General features: G+C 34.8%; 1 protein-coding gene across 1 annotated transcript in view; it reads left to right on the top strand.

Moving 5' to 3' along the window:
- Positions 1-24,999, top strand: part of ARFGEF1 (ARF guanine nucleotide exchange factor 1) — a 124,970-nt gene that overhangs the window by 52,893 nt on the left and 47,078 nt on the right. The window contains exons 17-25 of the mRNA XM_069099547.1: positions 204-362; positions 611-761; positions 5,017-5,107; positions 6,660-6,700; positions 6,797-6,966; positions 12,653-12,804; positions 12,937-13,109; positions 19,698-19,858; positions 20,816-20,946. Of these exons, the coding sequence (XP_068955648.1) occupies positions 204-362; positions 611-761; positions 5,017-5,107; positions 6,660-6,700; positions 6,797-6,966; positions 12,653-12,804; positions 12,937-13,109; positions 19,698-19,858; positions 20,816-20,946 (1,229 nt within the window). The remainder of the gene's footprint in view (positions 1-203; positions 363-610; positions 762-5,016; positions 5,108-6,659; positions 6,701-6,796; positions 6,967-12,652; positions 12,805-12,936; positions 13,110-19,697; positions 19,859-20,815; positions 20,947-24,999) is intronic.

Below are 24,999 nucleotides of genomic sequence, written 5' to 3'. Positions count from 1 at the left end.
CAGGCACTCTATGTCTTGAGATTTTTTATTTGAGGCTATGCTTTTATTCCTGTATCAAACATATATGAAAAGAAACATATGTGTGTGCAGGTACATACATACCTATATACACATACATACTTACATCCACTTAGTCCAGAAGTTTATTTTTTCATTCAGCGAATTAGTGATCTTTCTCTTTTTCTCTTTTCTCTTCCTGAAAGCTTGAAAGAGATGCTTATGTCCAGGCGCTAGCAAGATTTACTTTGCTCACAGTGAGTTCAGGTATTACTGAAATGAAGCAGAAGAACATTGACACAATAAAGACACTCATCACAGTGGCTCATACAGATGGAAACTATTTGGGAAATTCATGGCATGAGGTATAATTAGTTTATTGTGATATTTATGATGCATTTTTGTTTTGAGATGTGTTGATGCTAAATAGTTAAACAGTGAATATAGCTGAAATACTTTGAGGAGAATTTATTTTATTAGCAACAAATGTGAGATACGATAAAAAGTTAGTTTTTTATATTGTGGACTTCGATTTTACTATAAAAAATCATTGCCACTCCCATGTCAGCTCTTTTCAGGATATTGGTTTGTTGTTTGTTTGTTTATTATTAAGATTCTGAAATGCATCAGTCAGCTGGAGCTGGCACAGCTAATAGGGACTGGAGTGAAGCCGCGCTACATCTCTGGCACTGTCCGAGGTAGAGAAGGCTCTTTCAGTGGGACAAAGGATCAGGCTCCAGATGAGTTTGTGGGCCTGGGACTAGGTGAGAATTTTCTAACTAGTTTTCTTTTTTAACTGAAATGTGTTTTTTCATTTCTAATTAAGAGTTACTTTCCTATAGCTTTAAAATATTGCCTGAAGAGTTTTATAAAATGCTTTATTATCTTTCTTGTATAATGAATCAGGTTGACTAAAGAGGGGAAAAGCTAGCTGCTCAGCTTTCAATCATACTAAATAACCCTTGCCAATGTAGCTATTAGGCCTTTCCAGTTTTCATCTGGAAGAACAATAGAGGTTGGGAGCAGAAGACTCAAGAGAAGAGCAGTTTGAGTTAGACAAGATCGTGCAGTCCTGTAAGGAAAAGAAGGAAGCCCAAGAAATTATTTAGCCAGGATAGAAGATAGCAGGTCTGAAACTGAAGGAAAATTGGTTGTAAGGTACTAGCAACTTACTCAATACACAGGGATGTTTATCTTACAATATTGTGCATTGTAACTTTGTTTCTTGGGAATTTTCCCTAATTACTCATAACCAAAAAATCCTAGAAAACCCAAGTGGATTTTGTGTTTGTTTCAGTAAAGGTATAGAGACCAAAACTGCATTCTTGATCCAAGATTGGACTTACAATGGATAATTCTTGGGAAGTTATATCCATTTGTGGCAATAAAGGAAGCAAGTGGATCAGGCTGTCCTTGGAAATTGAGTCCAAATTCTTAAGAGCCACAATAACTGGCATGTAAGACCTAAGAATTCCACCATGTTATCTAATAAAAGGGGAGAAAAAACAAAGCTACACAATTTTTTGACAGAGCTGCTTATGTGACCTAGGGGGACATTTCTGCCTGGAGTTCATTTCCAGGAAAGGTATTATTTTCTCAGAAAGTCTCTTTTTCTCTGGAGTCACTAAGCAATCACTTGTTTTAGTCCCCAGTTTTGTCTTTTCTTGGAAATGGGAGTGGGCATTTCACAAGTCTTCAATTCTCTACGACTGATTACACATTCATTATGATATTCATCTTATAGTCATAGTACATTAGCTCCAGAAAAGAACTTTAGAGATTATCTAATCCAAATGCTTTATTTTGCTGATGAAAACACTAAGACCTAGAGAGGTACAGTGACTTACCTAAGGTCACACAGCTATTTAGTGTCAGAAGCTGCAGTTTTTATGTAGAATAGATTGTGGTAAAGATTCAAGTCTTGTTATTATGTTTTGCAATATAAAAATATAGAACTTTTGAAAATGTTTAGGAATATATCTAAAAATGAAATAAAATTAATTTGATGACAGAACATTTAACCCTGAAAACTACTCCAGCATTGCTTCTGCTCCAGGTATTTTGTTGAACCAAGTAAAAAGATAATTGACCAATTGCACATACATGTGAATATGTCTGCTAACTGTTTTGACAAAATTTAGAGTTCAAGATCTGTACCTCCAGCCTGGTAAAATTAACTGAAAGAAATTACTTAGAATGGATTATATATAAATTTTCATCTTGAATTATAAGAAATATGCATGTCCTATATTGTATATTTAAAAGAAAATGACCTAGTAGCTTTGTCATTTTAGATGCTTTGGATAAGCCATAGCAAATACATTTTGTTTAGTTTGATAATTGCAAATATGTACACCTTTCATCAGTTACTTGAAAAATCAGAAAGTTATGATGACTTAATACATTGTCATCATGCAGATTCTTAGGACGTTTTTCCAGTGTTTCATGAAACATATTCTTTTAACTCCTGGACAAATATTTCAAGACTCTTTAGTGTGTATTTGCGAATAGTAATTCATTTGAATTTGACTTTGCTCAATAATAATGAAAATCTAGATCTACCAAATAGTAGAATTTACTCCTATGTTTGCTATTAACATCTTTCCAGACGACTGAACCACTGACATTTCCCACTGAATTTTTGAATCTCCTGCTTAATTCAGAGTTCTGAGGGATCCTATTCAGAGAGCACATCTGTCATCGATTGTCTTTGCCACATCCGGCCTAATACCTATTTGTATGACAAACTGCCTGCTGTATGTCTGCAGCCACTAGTCTTCTGCAAAGCTCTTTATTTGTTATGTTGCCCTACAGGAATATCTTGCTCATCATTCATTCTGTTGAGTATTGCATAAACCAAAGTTTTCCCTCAGTTCCCTCTTTAATTTCTACCAGTGTTCCACTTCTCATTGTGATTTAATTTCATAGTGAATTTCACTATTCTTTGGGGCTAAATATTTATTCTCTGTGCTCCTGCTGGTTATTAGTCAACTTTGGGCGGATGAAAATAATGTCAATTGGTGAGCTTTGGACAGATGAAACTAATCTAGACAATTCTGTACCCTCTAGAAACTCCTCTATCTTTGTATTATCCTGCTGAAGTTGTGACTGATACAAATCTAACCCCTATAACCCATTGTTTGATAAGCTTACATATATGTACTGTGCCTTATGAATATACTCATAAATTATTATCTTTAAAGATGAGGTATATTTAGGGGCATAGAGAGCACAGTAAATATAACGATTAGTAATATGTTGTTTTCTGTAGATTATGCTCTTCATTTTCTTGTTACAATAAATTATCTTTAAAATATCAGTTGGCATATTGTATTCATTTATCAGTTACTTATCAAACACCTACTCTATGTGGAGAGGAGCAGTCAGGGAAAAAAGTCTTAAGTCTATTCTACAGGTGCATCAGTTGAAGGAACTGTACATGTTCTCTAATGGAGAAGAGAAACTGAGAAGACATGTTATCTGTCTTCAAGCATTTTAAGGGCCGTCATTTAGAAGAGGGAATGGACTTATTCTGCTTTGTATCAGTGGGCAGAGAGCCCTAAGCTGGACGAGGAAATTGCAAACAGGAAAATTTATACTTAATGCAAGGAAAGGCTTCCTTGTAATTAGCTGTCCAAGGATGAAATGCGTTGCCCCCTCTCCCTACTAGAGGTGTTTAAGCAAAGGGTAGATGACCTCTTGTCGGGGATATTATAAGGGAGTAGAATTCTCATGTAGGCATGAGTTGCATTAGATGGTCTTTAAGGTACTTCCTGTGCAACTCTGAAATTCTCTAGCTATATCCTCAGCATTTTGCTGGTACTGTGACGATTATATAAAAGTTTGAGAAAAGGGCACAAAGAAAGCCATGTAGGGGAATGTTAAGAGGAAAATATAAAAAGATAGAACAGTGCAAAATTTTGTAGAACCTTGAGGGTAAGAATAAGGAATTTTTGAATATCATAAAAAATTAGATTTCCATCTTATAGGCACCAGGGAACCAATAATTATGGGGAAAAGAGAGTGAACAATATATGATGAAAGTAGCTTGTTAAGAAGATTTGTTTGATAAGAATGTAGAATGAATTAGAAAGAGATGAAACAAGAGGAAAAGAGACTAAGATGTAAAATGATGGGTCCAAGACTAAGATGACAATAGTAGAAATGGAAAGGCATTTCTGCAAACATTTCAAAGGGAAATCAATGACTTGTTATTGTATCAGTAGGCTAGAACTGGTGAAAGAGAAGAGAAATCAAGGATATGTTTTAGGATTATGAGTTTGGACAACTGGGAGATCTGTGGTACCATTGTTGGAAATAGGGAAGTTTATTAAAAAAAAAAAAGAATTCAATTTTGAACATGTTGGATTTGAAATGAAAATAGGACATCCAAATGGTAATATAAGATTCTAGGGGCGGCCAGGTGGCTCAGCGAGTAAGAGCACCGGTTCCAGTGTTGGGACGACCTGGAGATCGAATCCCGGGCTCAGACACTCAGCACCACACCCAGAAATAACTGGCCGTGTAACCTTGAGCAAGTTACTTAACCCCAATTGCTTAAAAAAAAAAATACAAGATTCTAACTAAACTGAGAAGTCAGGATTAGAGATACAGACTTGTAAATCATCTTTATAAAGTTGATAATTGAAGTTATGAGTCTGGGTAAGTGCTGAGTTTTCTAGGTTAATTGACAGACATTTTATACTAAGTAATTTGGGACTAATTTTATTAGATTACTGGGTTTTTATTTAAATATGTTTAGATTTTGTGATTCTTAATGGTCACATTTTGTATCTCTGTAATCCATTTTTATATTTGTAGCAACAATTTGTATTTGGCAACTCTAAAATACTGTTATCAGTGATGTTGCTGAAAAGAATAGCTCATAAAGCCTTTTTATTTAATCAGGAAAATTGATTCCAAATATTTATCATTTAAAATTATGTGCCTCTACTGAATTGTCTTTGCTAATTTCCTCCCAAAAAACTGAACTGACTTGTTCATTTATTTTTATGGTAGTTGGAGGAAATGTGGACTGGAAGCAGATAGCAAGTATTCAGGAATCCATTGGAGAGACCAGCTCGCAGAGTGTTGTTGTTGCTGTAGATAGGTAAGGTACTCACTCATTTCATTTCCTCTTTGGTTCATTACTATTTGAACTACTTGAAATAGCAAATAGTGTTATTGGAAAGTTTAGGTATTTAGAGGAACTTCTAAAATTACTTTTAATTTAGTATTCCAGATTAGTTTCTTTGCGTTTGTATCGGTACACACATATGGTTAGTAACCTAATATACTAATATAAGAAGAAGAGAAACAAGTAAATATGGATTTTAAGTTGAAGTTGTAGTAAAAAAGAAAACAATGGTGCAGGTGAAAAAGAAAATACATTTCTTATATACAATTTATTTACTTTATTATCTCTTAAGAAGCATTATATTGACTATTTATGGATATACCCTTTATATCCATACACCACTGTGTTACATTTCTACACAGGTTATCTTTTTTGTCCTGCCCCCTTAGTTTTGGTGTCCTTTGAAGTTTTATTCTTAGTCTCCTTCATTTTCTCCTTAACTTCTTTTTTTTTTTTTTTCAGTTTTTTCCCCTCCTAAAACTTCACTTCCATCTCTGGGTAAAACTAGTCTTATAGCACTGATTCCCCTCCTCTGAACATCAGTCTTGCCTTCTTAACTACCTATTGAATAGCTCTACATAAACATGTTATAGACAGCCAAATATCATTCATCATTTTGTGCCCAAATTATGACCTTCCCAGCCTCTTTCTTCTTTCACCATCGTCCTACTTACCCATGCTCAGAATCTTAACATCATATTTACTCTTCTTCCTTTACCCATATCCAGTAATTTGCCAGACCTTATCTATTCTACTTGTACTGCCACTGCCTACCTCTACATGACCTTATTGCCTCTTTCCTCAAAAATTATTATCCTCTCTCCTCTTCTTCTCCAATGCATCTTTTACTAAATTAACCTTTCTAAATGCACAGTTATATCCTATGCATTGTTATTCCCCTGCTTCCAGAACTTTCAGTGATTCCCCATTGCACGTAGGTTGAAATCCAAATTAAAATCTTGACATATAAGTTCATTTACAATATAGCTCCAGACTATCATTCTAGTTATATTTCATCTTATTTCCTTTTATGCACTCCATTTCAACCAGTGTGGATCACTAACTCTTCTTTGAGTATTTTCTGCCTCCTGATCTTATATAATAACTCTGACTTTTAGAACACCATGCCTGAACACATTTATTTCACATCACCACCTTACTAAAAATCTCTCTCTTTAAAATCCAATTTAAGTGACACTTTAAACAGTAATCTTTGTACCAAAAGGAAATGCTTTATCCTTCTTCAGATTCCTCCTGATGCATTGTTTATATTTATTCAGCAGTATATAATGTTATTATGTATTCCAGTGTGTCAAAGAGTATAAAACACAATGGAAATTGAGTAATGTCTAAGGTTTAGTTGTTCATTCTGTAAACAGTATAAGTAATGAAAATACTACGTTACCAAATGCCTAATGTGCTTCTTAATTTAAAAAAAACATGTATTTTAGAGTCAGACTTCTATGTTTTTGTAAATAATTGTGGATTTTTTTCCCTCTTCTCCACTTTTCTGCCCTCTGGCCAGAATATTTACGGGGTCTACAAGGCTTGATGGAAATGCTATTGGTAAGTAGGTGAACTTACTGTCACACTTACAGATTAGCCTTTTAACTAAAAACTTAAAGATTGAGCTAACAATTTCATTCTATATTTGCTTTACAGTGGATTTTGTCCGTTGGCTTTGTGCTGTATCTATGGATGAATTGCTTTCTACTACACATCCTCGTATGTTTAGTTTGCAGAAGATAGTAGAAATATCTTATTATAACATGGGAAGAATAAGATTACAGTGGTCTAGAATTTGGGAAGTCATTGGAGACCATTTTAATAAGGTATTTGGTTAATTATACTCAGTGTCATTCATAAATTCCTCTTTTGCCTCATTGTAGCAAAGAAGAGATTGATTTCTTGAAGGTTATGCCAACAGAACACTAGGTCTTAGAGATTCTCCTAAGCTCAGAAGGCTTTGAGTATGGGGAAAACTCACTTCCAGAAATCTGGGAGCATTTACTTCTAGAAGTTTAGCCACTAAATGATTTTTTTTTTTTGGTTACAATATGTCATGAAACAGGTAAAATAACCTGGTTCTGTGGGCTTCTGCTACCAGTGACATAATCTTCTTGGGCTTCAGGTAATAGATGGCATCTGAGGATCCTTCCAGCTTTAAATCCATAATCCTATTACATGGTGACAGTGGCAGAAAATGGGTCAAAGGATGCTAATAATAAAACCTCCATGAACACTTAACTGTTGCCATTCTCAATATATAATATTTATTCAGAGACCAACAAGGAAATGAACCATGTCTATATTCATGTTATTCCAAATGCACTGCAAGATGAGCCAAGGAAGCACCTGGAGTTTCATAGAGCCCCTTCTGTCAGCACCATCTGGGTGGGATCTCAAGCTTCCTGCAAGGGGCGGAGCAAATTCTGGGTTCATACAAGAAAAAGAGAACAAGAAATGGCTAAAACTAAGTCAAACCATTAGGAGACTGAAGTAAAACCCTGTAATTATTGAAAGAGGTAGGCCTTAATGTTAGCTACTCCATCTAGAACTAAGCAGGACCTGCCTATACCATACAAAAATGGGAAGGGATAAAGCCTGACCAAAGTGCAAATCCAGAAGCTACTCCTGTAGATTGTAGTAAACAGAAGATAATGCTGAGCACAGTGAAGAAATCATGTGGAGTGAGGAAAAACCCAAGTAGTAAACCCTGCAAAAGAGAGAAAGTTCACATCAAGTCCAAGTAGATCCTCAGAGAAAAGATGCCCTGGACCCAAGAGCAAGAGTACTTGGGGGTAAAATGAAGCAATAGATATTAAATTGTAATTATAAAGAAAATGCCATCTAGAGAAGAAATGTTGAACAGCAAGTAGAATTAATAGTTTAGCAAAAAAATTGAAATCCCTCAAAATTAGAATGAACCAAATGAAAAATAATGACAATAGGCATCACATATACCTCGCTTTTTTCTGAACTAGAGTAAGGATGACTGAACACACAAAACAAAGAAAAGGGAGAAAGTGGATTTCAGAGAAAGGGCAGAATAAAAAAGTGACTAGTCATAAGCAAAGCAAACTTATACATTAAACAGTATAACATGAAAGGGTATTAAAAGGAAAGAAAGAATTAAAACCTATAGTCAGGCACAAAACAAGGGAGAGAAAAGAAAAATGAAGTGAAAACAGGTCATTTAAATTATAGATCACTGGTGTGTTAATAAGCAAATTCTTTTAAAACTAGGAAAGTTCCAGCAGTACATGAAAAGCAGAATTTTGAAAATCTGAGAAGTGGTTAACAAAATTGAAAGGAAATACACATACATTTATACATGCTTCTGTGTGTGTACCTATATAATTTATGAAAGAAAGAACTGTATTTTTTAAAACTAATAAAAGATAAACAGCTAGCCACATTTTTTTTAAAAGATAGGTAAACCAAATTGTCAATATCAAAAAATTAAAAAGGACAATTCACATCATAGACAAAGTAAAAGAATTACTTAAGTGAAATGGTAGGATATTATTTTTTAAAATATAAATACCCAGATTAGCAGAAAAACTACATTGTTATATAACCCAATATCAGATAAAGAAATTAAAGAAGCCACAGATGAATTCCCAAAGAGGGGAGAAAAACTTAAGACCAGATGGGTTTACAAGTGAATTCTGTCAAATATTCAAAGTATCAGTCATTGCAATATCATATCAGCGACATACAAAAATAGAAAAAGGTCTCTTTCTAGACTCTCCCTTTGATGGAAATATGGTCTTAATACCTAAAGCAGGGAGAGATATAAGAGAGAAAGAAAGCTATAATATTCCCTTACAAATATTGATACAAAAATTTTACAAACAACATATTTTTAAAAGATTATGAACTTTGACCAAGTTGTATTCCTACTGAAGAGTGCAGTATTTGTTCAGTATAATGAAAACCATAAAGAACTATGCTAATGGCAAGAAGAAAAATCATGTGATTGTATCAGTAAATGCAGAAAAGACAAAATTTAATGCCCATTGCTATTTTTTTGTTTTGTTTTTTAAACAACACTGGAAAGTATAGGAATAAATGGACCTTTTCATAATGTAAGTAGCACCTAAAACAAAGAGCCAATATTTTTTGCAATGAAGCAAGGATTAAGCTGCCTTTTTTTTTTTTTTGCTTTTTTGGAGGGGCAGTTTGGGTTAAGTGACTTGACCAAGGTCACACAGCTAGAGAGAGAGAGAGAGAGTGTGTGTGTGTGTGTGTGTGTGAAGTGTCTGAGGGCAGATTTGAACTCAGATCCTCCTGACTCCGGGGCCAGTGCTCTATTCACTGAGCCACCTAGCCACCCATAGTCCTTTCTTTTTTTAAAGTTAATTTATTTATTTTTAGTTTTCAACATTCACTTCCATAAGATTTAAATTTTCTTCCTCATCCGCCCCTTCCTTCTCCCCAAGACAGTATGCAATCTGATATAGCTCTACATATACATTCCTATTAAACTTATTTTAATTTTAGTCATGTTATATAGAAGAATTAGAATGAATGGGAGGAACTATGAGAAAAAAAAACACAACAAAAAAAAGAAAATAGTTTACTTTGCTCTGCATTCAGACTCCATAGTTCTTTCTCTGGATGTGGATGGCATTTTCCATTGTGAGTCCTTTGGAATTGCATTAGGCCCTCACATTGCTGAGAAGGTCTAAGTCTGTCAAAGTCAGTCATCACATGCTGTGGCTGTTACTGTGTACAATGTTCTCCTGGTACAGCTCACTTCACTCAGCCTCAGTTCCTATAAATCTTTCCAGATTCTTATCACACAATAGTATTCCATTACATTCATATACCACAACTTGTTCAATCATTCCCCAATTGATGGGCATCCCCTCAATTTCCAGTTCTTTGCCACCACAAAAAGAGCTGCTATGAATATTTTTGTACATATGGGTGCTTTTCTCATTTTTATGATCTCTTTGGGATACAGCCCTAGAAGCAGTATTGCTGGATCAAAGGGTATGCACATTTTTTTTAAAGCAATTGGGGTTAAGTAACTTGCTCAAGGTTACAAGGCCAGGTGTTTCTGGGTGGGTGCTAAGTGTCTGAGCCCAGATTCGATCCCCCAGGTCATCTGGACACTGGAGCAGGTGTTCTTACTTGCTGTGCTACCTAGCCGCCCCAAGGGTATGCACATTTTTATAGCCCTTTGTGCATAGTTCCAAATTGCTCTCCAGTATCATTGAATCAGTTCACAACTCCACCAACAATCAATTAGTGTTCCAATTTTTCCAACTCTTCTCCAACATTTATCATTTGCCTGTTTTGTCATGTTAGCCAATTTGATAGGTGTGATGTGGTACCTCAGAGTTGTTTTGATTTGCATTTCTCTAGTCATTAGTGATTTAGAGCATTTTTTCATATGATTATAGATAGCTTTAATTTCATCCTCTGAGAACTGCCTGTTCATATCCTTTGACCATTTATCAATTGAGGAATAACTTATATTCTTATAGATTTGACTCAGCTCTCTACATATTTTAGAAATGAGGCCTTTATTAGAGACACTGGTTGTAAAAATTCTTTCCTACTTTTCTGCTTCCCTCCTAATCTTGGTTGCATTGGCCTTGTGCAAAAACTTTTCATTTTAATGTAATCAGAATTATCCATTTTGCATTTCTTAATGTTCTCTATCTCTTGTGTGTTCATAAATTCCTCCATTCTCCACAAATCTGACAGATAAACTATTCCTTCTTCCCCTAATTTGCTTATAGTATCGGCCTTTATATCTAAATTGTGTACTCATTTGGACTTTATTTTGGTATGTGGTGTCATACGTTAGTTTGCTCAGTTTCTGCCATACTGTTTTCCAGTTTTCCCAGCAGTTTTTGTCAAATAGTGAGTTCTTATCCCAGAACCTGGGGTCTTTGGGTTTATCAAACAGTAGATTTATGATAGTCATTGACTACTGTGTCTTGTGCACCTAACCTATTCCACTGATCTACCTCTCTGTTTCTTAGCCAGTATCAAGTAGTTTTGATGATTGCTGCTTCATACTACAATTTAAGGTCTGGTATGGCTAGGCCACCTTCCCTAGCGTTTCTTTTCATTAATTCTCTTGATGTTCTAGACTTTTTGTCCTTCCAGACGAATTTTGTTATTATTTTTCCTAGCTCTCTAAAATAATTTTTGGTTGTTTGGTATAGCATTAAATAAATTAATTTAGGTAGAATTGTCATTTTTATTATATTAGCTTGGCCTACCAACGAGCAACTGATATTTTTCCTACTATTTAGATCTGACTTTATTTATGGGAAAAGTATTTTGAAATTGTGTTCATATAGTGCCTAGGTTTGTTTTGGCAGGTGGACTCCCAAATATTTTAATGTCTTTAATAACTTTAAAAGGAATTTCTCTATCTCTTGCTGTTGGGTTTTGTTAATAATTTACAGAAATGCTAATGATTTGTGTGGGTTTATTTTACATCCTGCAACTTTGCTAAAATTGTTTATTATTTCAAGTAGTTTTTTACTTGATTTTCTAGGATTCTCTAAGTATATCATCATATCACCTGCAAAGAGTGATAACTTAATTTCTTCTTTGCCTATTCTAATTCCTTCAGTTTATTTTTCTTCTGTTATTGCTAAAGCTAATGTTTCTAGTACCAGATTGAATAACAGTGGTGATAATAGACAGCCTTGTTTCACCACCGATCTTATTGGAAATGCATCTAGCTGATCCCCATAACATATAATGCTTGCTGAGGGTTTTAGCTAGATGCTATTTATCATTTTAAGGAAGTCTCCATTTATGCCTATTCTCTTTAGTGTTTTTAACAGGAATGGGTGTTGTATTTTGTCAGAAGCTATCTTTTCCTTTACGTTATCTGCAGTATTATGTTCGTATGTAGTTGTTTTCATGTTCTTTCACCTGTTATTTTGTAGGATCTTTTAGAGCAGTAACTGTTTTGCCTTTCTTTACAACCCCTAGCATTTGGCACAGAGCCTGCTGTGTAGTAGGCACTTAGTAAATGCTTTTTGACTTGTTGACATGATTAAAAAAGAAGCATCAGTCATGTAGCAAGCCAGCATGATGTACTGGTACCCTCAATAAAGGGGTATTGGGTAGACCCCCTATGGAAGATTTATGTAAAAATTGGTATTTATTTAAAGACATGGGTATTTTGCAATCTATACTAGTTGTAAAAATACGCTAAGATCCATTGAAGCATCTTAGTAGCTCTTGTTTATAATTGTTTGGCCTTTGTATAAAATTCTTGTTTGTTAATCGTTGAATTATTGCTGTGCAATATCATAAAAATAGGTTTTTGTTATCTAAAGTTTCAAATATTATTCTTCAAAATCATATCTCTTTTTCTTATTGAATAGCAAGTTAGACTTATAGAAGAAATAAAAGTTCTAATATTTCTATATGATATTTTTTTAAAATTTATTTCCAAATTATGTTCACCAAAATACACATAAAATTAACTTTCAGTGTTAACATAAGTGCTTTATATATATTTTGTTGTAACAGGTTGGCTGCAACCCCAATGAAGATGTAGCTATTTTTGCAGTAGACTCCTTGAGGCAATTATCAATGAAGTTCTTAGAGAAAGGGGAGCTTGCAAATTTCCGATTCCAGAAAGATTTCTTAAGACCATTTGAACATATAATGAAGAGAAACAGGTAACTATAGACAGTTTTTCCAGAGAAGTTAAAAGCCAATACTTTATTATCATTTGTTAATATTTTTAAAAGCAGATTTCTTTTTACAATATTTTATCAGTATACATCTCAGCAATTATGTTTATCTTTTAGGTCTCCTACCATTCGGGACATGGTTGTACGATGTATAGCACAAATGGTTAACTCTCAAGCTGCTAACATCCGCTCTGGTTGGAAGAATATCTTTTCAGTATTTCACCTAGCTGCCTCAGATCAGGATGAAAGTATTGTGGAGCTTGCATTTCAAACAACAGGGCATATTGTCAGTAAGTACTGTATTAACTTTATAGGAAAAGTTTTAATGCATGGAAATACATGTGTCTTAATAAAGTTTTAAGCTTTAATAGTTTAAATAGCTTAGACAAGGCATGTGCTCCCTGTATATAGATATTATAATGTCACTCTCCAAAATTTATTTTCATGTGATTTGACCAGATTATTTATTTTGAAAATGGCAAAGACATGTTTAAGGATCCTTCATCAAACATAAGAATTGCTACAGTATACCAGACCAGTTGGGCCACCTAGCCTAGTATTCTGTTTGATAAATATTCCATTTTGAAGGATGCTGTAGAAGTTGCTTTCTGTAATGTTACTTTTACAGTTTAGAAATATGTCCTGAAACATCCTTAAAACATTCTTAGAAGAACCGAAACTATTTTTTTATCTTTAAGTTTAGCTGTACCATTGTAAACTTGTATATGTTGCAGTACCTAATGGTATTTTGAACATAGCTGTTCATTATATTTATAAGAAATCCCCACAGAATCTTGTTCACTTTACTTAATAATATGATTAGCATATCAATGTTAAGGATTTTGAAAAACTCAGTGACCCAGTCAGCTATTTCTGAGTCACATGAGCAACAAGATGGGGGACTAGACATTTTCTCTGATTCCAGTCACCTCTTAAACCTCTCCAAAACAGAAATTATGCAGCAAAGGTAAAGCAGCTTCAGTTGTCTCATGGATCTAGGAATCCCCAGAATCCAAAAGAAGGTTAAAAAAAAAAAACCATGTGAATTGTCACTCATTGACCCAGAACTATCTCAACACCCTTATTCCATATCCCAGACTACTAGCAGTGAGTGAGACTTCTCCTACAGACCCAAGGATACAACACAGACTTACAACCAAAAATACCCCCACACCTCAGCCCAGCCTATCACTTTATAATGCCAGGAACTATCCCAGGTACATGCTGCAGAAATTTTCCATCGCCACAATGTTAGGAAGCCACAGTTTTTTGGGAGCAAAAGGTTGCCAGCATCAGCACTGCAAAGCACTGAACTACTGGTCCCATGCCAAAGAACTAGCTAAAGGGGCACGTGCGCGCGTGTGTGTATGTGTGTGTGTGTGTTGGGGATTGGGGAGCAAAGTGGGAAGGGGTATATGCAGTAGTCCATTAAGCCTAAGGAGAAAAGCACAGGATCCAGCTGAGTATCTAGTGGAGTAAGAGAGCATTGATCCAGGGAGGACATTTTGAGGCAAATGTGGGCAGAATAAAAGGTAACCAGGGGAGGATAGAGATCAGTAGTGGGCTGCATCATCAGAGGTATGGCAGGGGAGGGGCCCTCCCACAAGGCAGTGTCCTGTTGGACACTTGTAATAATTAGTATTGGTCATGGGAGTGAGGCACATTGGGAAATAGGAATCCACAGGGCAAAATGGCAGAACGTATCTAGAGGGAAGAGCCTAGAATGGATACTGTGTAAGCTTGGTGTAAACAGAAAGAAAAGATGGATAATGAAAAGAGTGAGAGACATTCTTTTTGTAAAGTTTAAGAGGAGAGGAGGGTGAGAGAATCAAGGTGAATGAAAGAAAAAAGGGTGGAATATATGTAATCACATAAAAATAGGAGAGAAAAAGGAACTAATAAGCAAAAACCCCAAGAGGAAAGGGTGTAATGAATGAGAGGAGACCAGGAGTAAAGGGATGAAAGCCAGTAGGAACATGACCACATTCTTAAAAGATTAAAATAACTGAAGGAATATAATACTGTATTTACAGCAGAAGATCATAACTTGGAAAAAACCCATACTATTAGTGACAGATGGAGGAAAAATATAAACCGGACTTTTATGACTGAAAATGTAAATGTATTGAACAATAAAAAGAAAAAGAGTGACAGATGGGCTAAGAAAACACAACCTTATAATCCTTGACTTACGAGAAGCACAATCAAAAACAAAGATATAAAATAAAATTGAGCGGATGGAAAAAATTTCCTGTACATCAAGTGAATCCAAATAAATCAGAATTTAGGAATTAGAATCATGCTATTAAAGCAAAAACAAACATTCAAAAAATAAAAAAAGACATTCAAGGAAACTATATTATGTTTAAAGGAACCATAACCTTAATTAATATCATTAATAAATGTTTACACTTCAGTTGCCTTACCAATTAAAATGGTAAAAGCCAAAACATCCTCAATCATGTGATTGTCTCTATACATGCAGAAACCTTTGACAAAGGACAACACCCCTGTACACTATAAATCCTACAAAGTATATAGCCTTTTTTAATATCATAAAACAAAAATTTAATACCAAAAACAAGGATCATATGCAGTGGGGAATACACTAAAATCTCTAACAATAAATATTGGAGTGGAGGAAAGATTCCCATTCCCCCTACTATTTTTTAATATACTTCTGAAAATAACTAGTAACAGCATTAAGACAAGAGAAAGATATAAAAGGAGTAAAGATAGGTTAAGAGGAGATAAAACTAACCTGTTTGTTGATGATATGTTGACTTACTTGGAAAATCCTAGGAAAATCACGAAGATACTAATTGAGACAATAGCTTCAACAAAGTTGCAAAAAATCATCAGAAATAAACAGTATTTCTATATAAGAAAAACAAAACACAAATAGGAATAATAGAAAGGGAAATCCCATTCCAAATAAATGCAAAGTGTATAAAATACCTGGAGATTGACCTCCCTAAGCTCACAAAATATTTGTATAGATTCAATTAAAAAGTGTTCCATAAAGAAATAAAGAGCAAAGATAGCTGGAGGAATTTCAATATTTGTTGCTAAAATGTCAAAACTGACTACTACCAAAATTAATTTAATTTTTTTTAAAGAAATAAAGAATAACTCAGATAGTTGGAGGAATCTCAGTGTTCATAGGTAGGGAGGCCTTGCTAAAATGTAAAAAGCTACTACTACCAAAATTAATTTACATTTTAATGCTTACACTAATCAAATTACCAAGTAGATGCTTTATAAAACTTGATGATAAAATTAATTAGGAAGAACAAAAGATCTAGAATATTAAAGGAAATAATGAAAAGAAGTAAGGATAAAGAGGCAGTAGCAATTCCATATCTCAGACTATATTATAAAGCAGTAAGCATCAAAACCATCTGCTATTGGTTGAAGAATAGAGAGATAGCTCAGCGGAACACACCAAGCAAGGGAGATTCATAAAGAATAGAACACGGTAATCCAGTGTCTGATAAAGTAGAAAATATAAATTATCTAGGGAAAAACTGCTTAACTGATAAAAACTGTCAGAATAACTGGAAAGCAGTCTGACAGAAATTAGGTTTAGATTAATACCTTATACCACATACCACAATATATTTTATATGGATATGCAACTTTAATATTAAATATCATACTTTTTAAAAATTAGAAGAGAATGCATCCTATATCACTCACAAGTATGGGGAGTACAGGGGTGGGGAATCTGCACCCTCGAGGTCACATGTGTCCCTCTAGATCCTCAGTTGTGACCCTTTGATTGAATCCAAAATTCACAGAACAAATTCCCTCTTACTTGAGGACCTGGAGGGCCACATGTGGCCTTGAGGCCACGGTTTTCCCCCACCCCCAAAGAGATGTATTCTTTACCTAACTGGGATCAGGGCAGTTTTAAAAGATAAAGTAGGTAACTTTGATTACTTGAAACTTAAAAGCTTCTGCACAGACAAAAGTAATGCGTCTAGAATAAGAAGGGAAGTGGCCAAATGGGGGGGGGGGAATCTTTGTATCAAACTTTACTGATAAGGATTTTGTCTCCAAAATGTATAAATAATTTATATGTGTATATCTGTATATGCATATGTGTGTGTATATAACTAATGGCCATTCCCCAAAATATAGTGAAAGAATATGAACTAAAAAAGTGAAAAAACTAAAAACTCACAAGCACATAAAACAATGACCCTAATAAGAAAAATGTGAATCAAAACAACCCTGAGGTTTCACCTCAAGCACTGTGCATTGGCAAAAATGACAAAAATGTCAGCAGTCGTTGTAAGGGATTCTATATATAGGTGCATTAATACATTGCAGGTGGAGCTGTGAAATGGTACAGTCATTTTGGAAAGAAATTTGGAATTAGGCAAATAAAGTAAATGAAGTCCATACCTTTGACCAGTGGCTCTATTTCTGGATTTATACCTTAAGGGAGACTTCAATAAGAATTAAGTTCCTATATGTTCCAGAATATTCATAGCAGCAGTTTTTGTGGTAGCTAAGAATTGGAAACAAAATAGATACCCATCAGTTTCAGAAATGACTGAAAAAATTGTGGCACATGAATGTGATGGAGTAGTACTGTACCAAAAGAAATAATCTCTGTGCTGAATACAGAGAAGCCTCTATATGGAGTGATGCAGAATGAAGCAAGCAGAGTCCAGAAAACAATACAGGCAGTGACTTGCAGCAATATCAACTGAAACAACACCACATCAAAAAATCGAAAGTAAATGTAGCAAAAAATTTTTTTGAGGGATGAAGGCAGGATAATTGGGGTTAAGTGACTTGGCCAAGGTCACACAGCTAGTAAATGTTAAGTATCTGAGGCTGCATTTAAACTCAGGTCCTCCTGACTCCAGGGTTGGTGCTCTATTCACGGCACCACCTAGCCACCCTTCAAGTGCAATTTGAATGAAGAGATATGAGAAGATACCCTCAACCAATCATTTTATATAGGTGGGTGGTCCACAGTTGTAACACATTGTACATGTTTTCAGTCTTTTTCAGTATATTAACCAGTTGTGCTAATTTTTTTTCCCCTCCTAAAAAAACACTATCATATGGGGAGGTTCTCTGGAAGGGGAAGGGATACTAGAGCTACATATGATGGTATAAGAAAGAGAAAATATTAGTAAAAACTTATTTAAAAATTCAGTGACTTGGTGATTCTCTTCTCCCTCCCTCACACTCAATTTGATCACCCTAAAATTCCCATTTCTCATTTTTACAAAAAAGCTAAGTACGTGTTCTTTTAAATGTGATAACATTTTAGCCCTTTGTATATCAGCAAAATGCTGAAATTCTAAATGATAACAGAGATTGTGTGTTATAAATTACAAAATTTTTTAAGTTGTCATTATTTGACAGACTGTTTATAAGCTGATTTTCTATATTCTTTTAAGTTGATTTTGTACATTATTTTGTTAGAGTATCTTGAAAAAGTTTTGTCTAAATCAAAACTTTTTAAATGCATCAAATATTATTTTAACTATTTAAAAGGAAGTTTGTGGTGAATTCATTAGTAAAGGGCATAAATACTTTGTAATGTTTCTTTTTTTCATTAATTTTTTTTATGATGGGGGCAGCTAGGTTGTGCAGTGAATAGAGCACTAGCCCTGGAATCAGGAGGACCTGAGTTCAAATCCGGCCACAGACTCTATATACACACATACACACACACACACACACACACACAGAGCCATGTGACTGTGGGCAAGTCACTTAACCCCAGTTGACCTAGCTTCCCCCCTCAAAAAAAGCAGTTTTTTTTAATTATCTGGTTTTCCTAGAACAAAATAGATCTAAGGTCTGCTTTTGAGAGCATGCATTGAATATAAAATTTTTCAAAAAGAGTATATTTTTATAGTAAACTTTTGTCATCATTGCCAGAAATTGACCAGCATGTAATCTGGCTAGATCTCAGTATTTACGTTTTCCTTTCATTTTAATATAGTATCAACTTCATTAAGAAATATCTAGTAAATTAAGAAAAATAATCCTGATAATATTACATTTACATTTCACATGTCACATCTACCCAAAATAATTTTAGGCATTTTATTTTATCATCATGTTTTCATATTACTTATTTTTCCCAAAAGGTCAGGAAAATTTTATAAATGTAGCTAGAATTTTTAAAATGATATTCGTGTAGGAACTTATAGGTATGTTATCATCAGAATACTTTTTAAAACATTAAAAATCATTGCTAAAATATATTTTTCTCAGATTTGACTTGATTTATCTTAGACCACTGAGGAAGATTAAAGTTTACAATTTAATGTCTTTCTTAATGAATTCTGATAAAAATGCACCAGCACTTAGCAGAGTGCTTGCCACATAGGAGGCACTTAATAAATGTTTATTTATTGATTGCTTGTAGCGGTGTTGCATGTAACATGTTCAAATATGTGTTTCATATCTTTGGAGTAAATAGTTTCTTTTGTCATATTTATAGATTAGGTTTTTGTTTGGATCATTTTAAAACCTACTACTTTTTCTTCAATTTAACAATTCATCCAACTCTTAATTGGAGCATATTCTAATTCTTTTTTAAGTGATGACTAAATTTAGTAAACAGCAAATTTTCAGAACTAGTTTCTGCATTTCAAGGGCCATAGAAACTGCTCCCCAGTTTTTTCTTGTTGTAAGAACTGGTCATCCTGTACTAAGACCAATAAAAACTGCATGTGAAAATTCTGACCATTGCTCACCTTCCCTTACAATAAAACTACATGCTTGGAAAGTAAAGAATAAGGTGTATGGAATGTGCTTGTTTTGAGGGGGATAGACAGTTTTCTTTTTAGTTTGAAATTGTATCCATAAACATTTTACAATTACTTTTTTTTTCTTTATAGCCATTGTTTTTGAAAAGCATTTTCCTGCTACCATTGATTCTTTCCAAGATGCTGTGAAATGTTTGTCTGAATTTGCATGTAATGCAGCCTTCCCAGATACCAGTATGGAAGCAATTCGTCTTATTCGCCATTGTGCAAAATATGTATTTGACAGACCACAGGTATAGTATCATTTAATGACACAATTTTCAAGTTAGAAACACTTTCCCAGATTATCAGACTAAAGTGAATTTAAATTATGTTTGGAGGTTAAAAGGCAATATAATAATTTAGTTTTCTTTGAATCAAAAGCACCATAAATAATGACACTGATAATCATATCTGATACATAGAGTAGATTATGATTTGCAACATACTTTACAAACATAATCACTTTTGTTCTATAAGACAAAAGAGTCTTTAATCCTTTTATTTCCCCAGAAAATGTAGGTGAAGGTTTTACATTTTGGGGTTGAGAATTGGTCTTTTATTTTTGGAGCATTTTGGGATAGTTCAAGGGGTATTCATCTAGATGTATAGAAATTAGACATATTTTCATGGTTAAATTGTACAGTTTAAGAAAATATACCTTGAAAAATCTTGGTAATACTTTATAATTTTCAAAGAACTTTCATGTTGGGATGGCTAGGTGAGGCAGTGAATAGAGCACCGGCCCTAGAGTCAGGAGGACCTGAGTTCAAATCCAGCCTCAGACACTTAACACAAAAACTAGCCGTGTGACCTTGGGCAAGTCACCTAACCCCAATTGCCTTCCAAAAAGCAAAAATAAACTTTCAGGTTTATTATACAATTCAAATATAATCACCCTATCAAGTTAATAAAGTGGTCGAGTGATCTTCATTTTTTAAATGTGTAAAATGAGACGCAGATTTGTTTGGAGTCACACAGCTCTCTGTTGACAGACCTGAAACTCTCCTGTTTCTTCATGCAGAGCTTTTTCTCCTCCACCAGATGTCTTCATTCTCCCAACTTTTTTTTTTTAAGCAAATGTTTTTTGCATAACATATTGATTTGTAAAGTATTTTACAAATGCTTTTTCAGAGCCAGGAAACATTAACTTAGGAGCATTGAAATACTTTCCTATGATTTTCATGTTTTGTTTTGTTTTTTTCTTAAAGGCTTTCAAGGAATACACAAGTGATGACATGAATGTGGCCCCTGAAGACAGGGTGTGGGTGAGAGGATGGTTCCCAATTCTCTTTGAGTTATCATGTATCATCAATAGATGCAAATTAGATGTAAGAACCAGGTAACAATCAGTATTTGTAATTAAAATTTAGAAGCATTTATTTTGAATTACTATAATCAAATAAATGTTTTCTTTGTGTTCCCTAGTATAACAGATAAAAGCATAAAGCAAATTTGTTGGGTAGGCTAGAAATACAAATTCATTTTAAATTGAATAAAAGAAAAAAATAAGAGTAAATCACCAGCTGACAAAATTATAACCCAGCTCAAGTTACTTATTTTTAATTTAATTTGTTTTTTGCATAGTTAATTTCATATATAGATTTCTATATAAGCATTGAAAGCAATGGTTGAATTAATTCTGCTTTCAGTCTTAAAAATAAAATTAGGTATCTGTTGTTTTTAGCTGAAAATTGTCAGTTTCTCCTTAGAGGGATACTGAATGACAATTTTTAATTTTGAAAAAAATTTTCTTTGGCTATTAATTCAAGGTAGCAGAATTAAACATCTTAATATTATTGAATTAGCAAGTATTTATAAATTGCTGTATTTTGCACCTGGCACTGTAGAAAACACAGGAAATATAAGATAAAAGAGAGGCATATGACACAGCTTCTATCCTCAGGAACATATAGTATAACTATGATCATAAGATAAATATTAATGAAAAAATAAACCATACAAATTTCTTTTGCCAGCCCCCTTAATTGTTTTCCCTCATTGCCTATTTGTATGCCAGAAAGCTTCATCAATGGACTGGCAAAGTGAAATTCAGAATGATCAGTGTGGCTTTCTGAGAATGGCTCTGATACATTACATTTGTCTAAGAACAAGGGTAGTAATAATATTTGTATAAATATAAAATGTGGGGTTTGGTTTTTTCTTTTCTCCATCCATGTTATTTTTGTCTTTGTGATTTTAGCAATCTTATTATATTTAACCTTCTAACTGGATATAATTTATGTGATAACTAAATTAAGTCTATTTTTCTTAAAAATCTGTAAGTAATTCATTGTTAACTCTACGTCTCAGGGTCCTCCTCTGTAAAATAATGGATTTGGATTAAATGATTTCTAAAGTTCTTTTTCAACTCTGGAATTCTGATAATTTATGAATATATGACCATATTAGTCATATTAATCAAGGAATTATATATATACATATATGTGTGTGTACATATATGTGTGTGTGTGTGTATATACACACACACACACACACACACATGATTTACTATTCCCAAGGCAATGTGCTAAGCATTACATGGGAAAGAGGCTACAAAAATATAAGGAATTTGTAGTTGGGAAAATAAGGCATAGAGGTTAAAAAGATAGTTAACAATACAATGTAGTTATCCTGAAAAAAAATAAATACTACAGGCAGTAGAAATAATAAGTGCTATAGTGGGTCAAAGAGAGAAAAAGATCATTTCTGGTGATTAATGTGTTCTTAGAAATATTAATAGAAAACAGAAAGCTCCAGGAAGAAGAGCAGAAGGAAGTTGTATGTGGCCATGAAGGAGGTGACAAGATGAGAAAATATTGGCTAGATGAGAAAGATATCAAAGAGAATTAGCCAAAGGAGTTTCCAGTAAGAACAAAAGACTAAGAATTTTGTTTGAAAAAATATGGAGTTAGGAAGAATTGTGTAATAACATTTCTAGAGTGAGCTATGTTTATTTTTTGGTCTGGCCAAGTAGTTATGTCTCTGAACAAGGTGGAGGTTGGTCTCCTTCAAAGAGACAAGTAAAGGAGTTTAAGGAGTGCCTCCCCAATTTCCAGGTCATTAGGAAAAAGGAAGGACTTCAGTTTAAAAACAAAGTATAAAAAAGGATTTCAAGAAGCAGAGGGATATCTTGCTTTGTCAGGAGATTGAGAATGAGAAGAATGTAACACAAAAGAAAGGGAAGAAGACCACCAAATACTTGGAACTAAGTGACAGATATGAGACTCTTCCTAAAGAGGAAAGAGCTGAACTGTCTTAGGAGGAAGAAACAATTTGTCCTCCAAGAAATGATGGTGTGGATCCACAGTAAGAGATCATCCAGTAAGAATGAGAGGAAAAGGTAGAAGCAGGACCTCCACTGGGCTCCGGCTTCCACCTTCCCCAATCCATGTAAAAAGGGGACTCTGAACAAACTTTGGAGCTGCAGAACCCACAAAGTGACACAGAGAAGCTAACTTCCCGCTGAGGACAGCCCAGCAGGCCGGCAGGAATCGGCCAGCGCAGTGCTCTGGGAACCGAGCCCAGCCCCAAGTGGGAGTGCGTGGCCTGAGACCCAGGTACAGCGAGCCAGCGCCACGTAGCAGCTTCAGCTCTTGGCCTGCAGAGTGTAGGGGGACCAAGCACCAGTCTGAGGGGTAATCGCTCTTGCTTTAGCCTTCTTGGATCTGGATTGAAGTCTAGGGTGGAGGTCCTGGGGTGTGTGTCCAGCTTGCCAGAGCATGTGGAGACCTCAGAGAGAGCACCCATCTAATACCTCCAGCAGCTGAGAAAACCCCACCGTTTGGGACGAAAGGTCCCCTGTATGGTGGCAGAGTCCTACTGTGGCAAAAAGCCCAGGGGTCAAGTGACTCAGGGGCGACATGACCAGGCAAAGGAAACAAAGCAGACAGAAGATTGCAATATTAGACTCCTATATTGGGGACAAAAAGGAGCAAAGCATGGAACAGGAGGAAGACAGTGAAGTCAGAACTCCTGCACCAAAAGCTTCAAAGGAAAATATGAGCTGGTTACAGGCTATAGAGGACCTTAAGAAGCAGACAAGAGAAGTGGAGGAAAAAAAGGGAAGAGAAATGAGAACAATGCAAGAAAATTACGAAATGAGAGTCAACAGCCCGACTGAGGAAAATAATGCATTAAAAAATAGACTAACTCAAATGGCAAAAGAAGCTCAAAAAGGCAATGAGGAGAAGAATGCCTTAAAAAGCCAAATTTGACAGATGGAAAAATAATCTGAAAAGCTCACTGAGGAGAATCATTGCTTCAGAATTAGATTGGAGCAAATGGAAGCTAATGACTTTATAAGAAATCAAGATGCTGTTAAACAGATCCAAAACAAATGAAAGAATAGAAGTCTATGTGAAATATCTCACTGGAAAAACCACTGACCTGGAAAATAGATCCAGGGGAGATAATTTAAAAATTATTGGACTACCTGAAAGCCACGATCAAAGTAAGAACCTAGAAATCATCCTCCAGGAAGTTCTCAAAGAAAACTGCCCTGATGTTTTAGAACCAAAGGGCAAAATAGAGGTTGAAAGAATCCACCGATCACCTCCTGAAAAAGATCCCAAAAAGAAAACTCCTAGGAATATTATAGCCAAGTTCTGGAATTCTCAGATTAAGGAGAGAATATTACAAGCAGCCAGGAAGAAACAATTTGAATATTGTGGAAACACAATCAGGATAACCCAGGATCTGGCAGCTTCTACACTGAAGGATCGAAGGGCTTGGAATGTGATATTCCAGAGGTCAAGGGAGCTGGGATTAAAACCAAGAGTCACCTACCCAGCAAAACTGAATATCATGTTTCAGGGGAAAATATGGTCATTCAGTGGAATAGAGGATTTTCAAGCATTCTTGCTGAAAAAACCGGAGTTGAATAGAAAATTTGACATTCTGATACAAGAAGCAAGAGAAGCATGAGAAGGTAAACAGGAAAAAGAAATCATAAGGAACTTATCAAAGTTGAACTGTTAACATTCCTACATGGAAAAATGATAATTGTAACTTATGAAACTTTTCACAGTAGTTGAAGGGAATAGAAATATATGTATATCTATATATGAGGGTATATGGGCATACGAATACATAGGTCAATGTGTGTATATATGTTTACAGGTATACATAGATAGAGGGCACAGGACCAATTTAACAGGAAGGGATGATACTTAAAAGGTGAAATTAAGAGGTGAGAGAGGAATATAATGAGAGGAGATGGGGAGAGACAGAATGGGGTAAACTAACTCATGTAGAAGAGGCAAGGGAAAATGGTTACAATGGAGGGGAAGAATAGGAAGGCAAAAGGGAATGGGTCAACCTTATTCCCATTGAATTTGGCTTGAGGAGGGAATGAAATACACACTAAATAGGGTATCTCACCCTCCAGGAGAGT

The sequence above is a fragment of the Petaurus breviceps genome, unplaced genomic scaffold (assembly GCF_028583685.1).
Source record: "Petaurus breviceps papuanus isolate PSGF00001 unplaced genomic scaffold, PetGlider_PUasm1.0 38, whole genome shotgun sequence".
Classification (NCBI taxonomy): Eukaryota; Metazoa; Chordata; class Mammalia; order Diprotodontia; family Petauridae; genus Petaurus; species Petaurus breviceps.
This window is presented reverse-complemented; position numbering and strand designations above follow the sequence as displayed.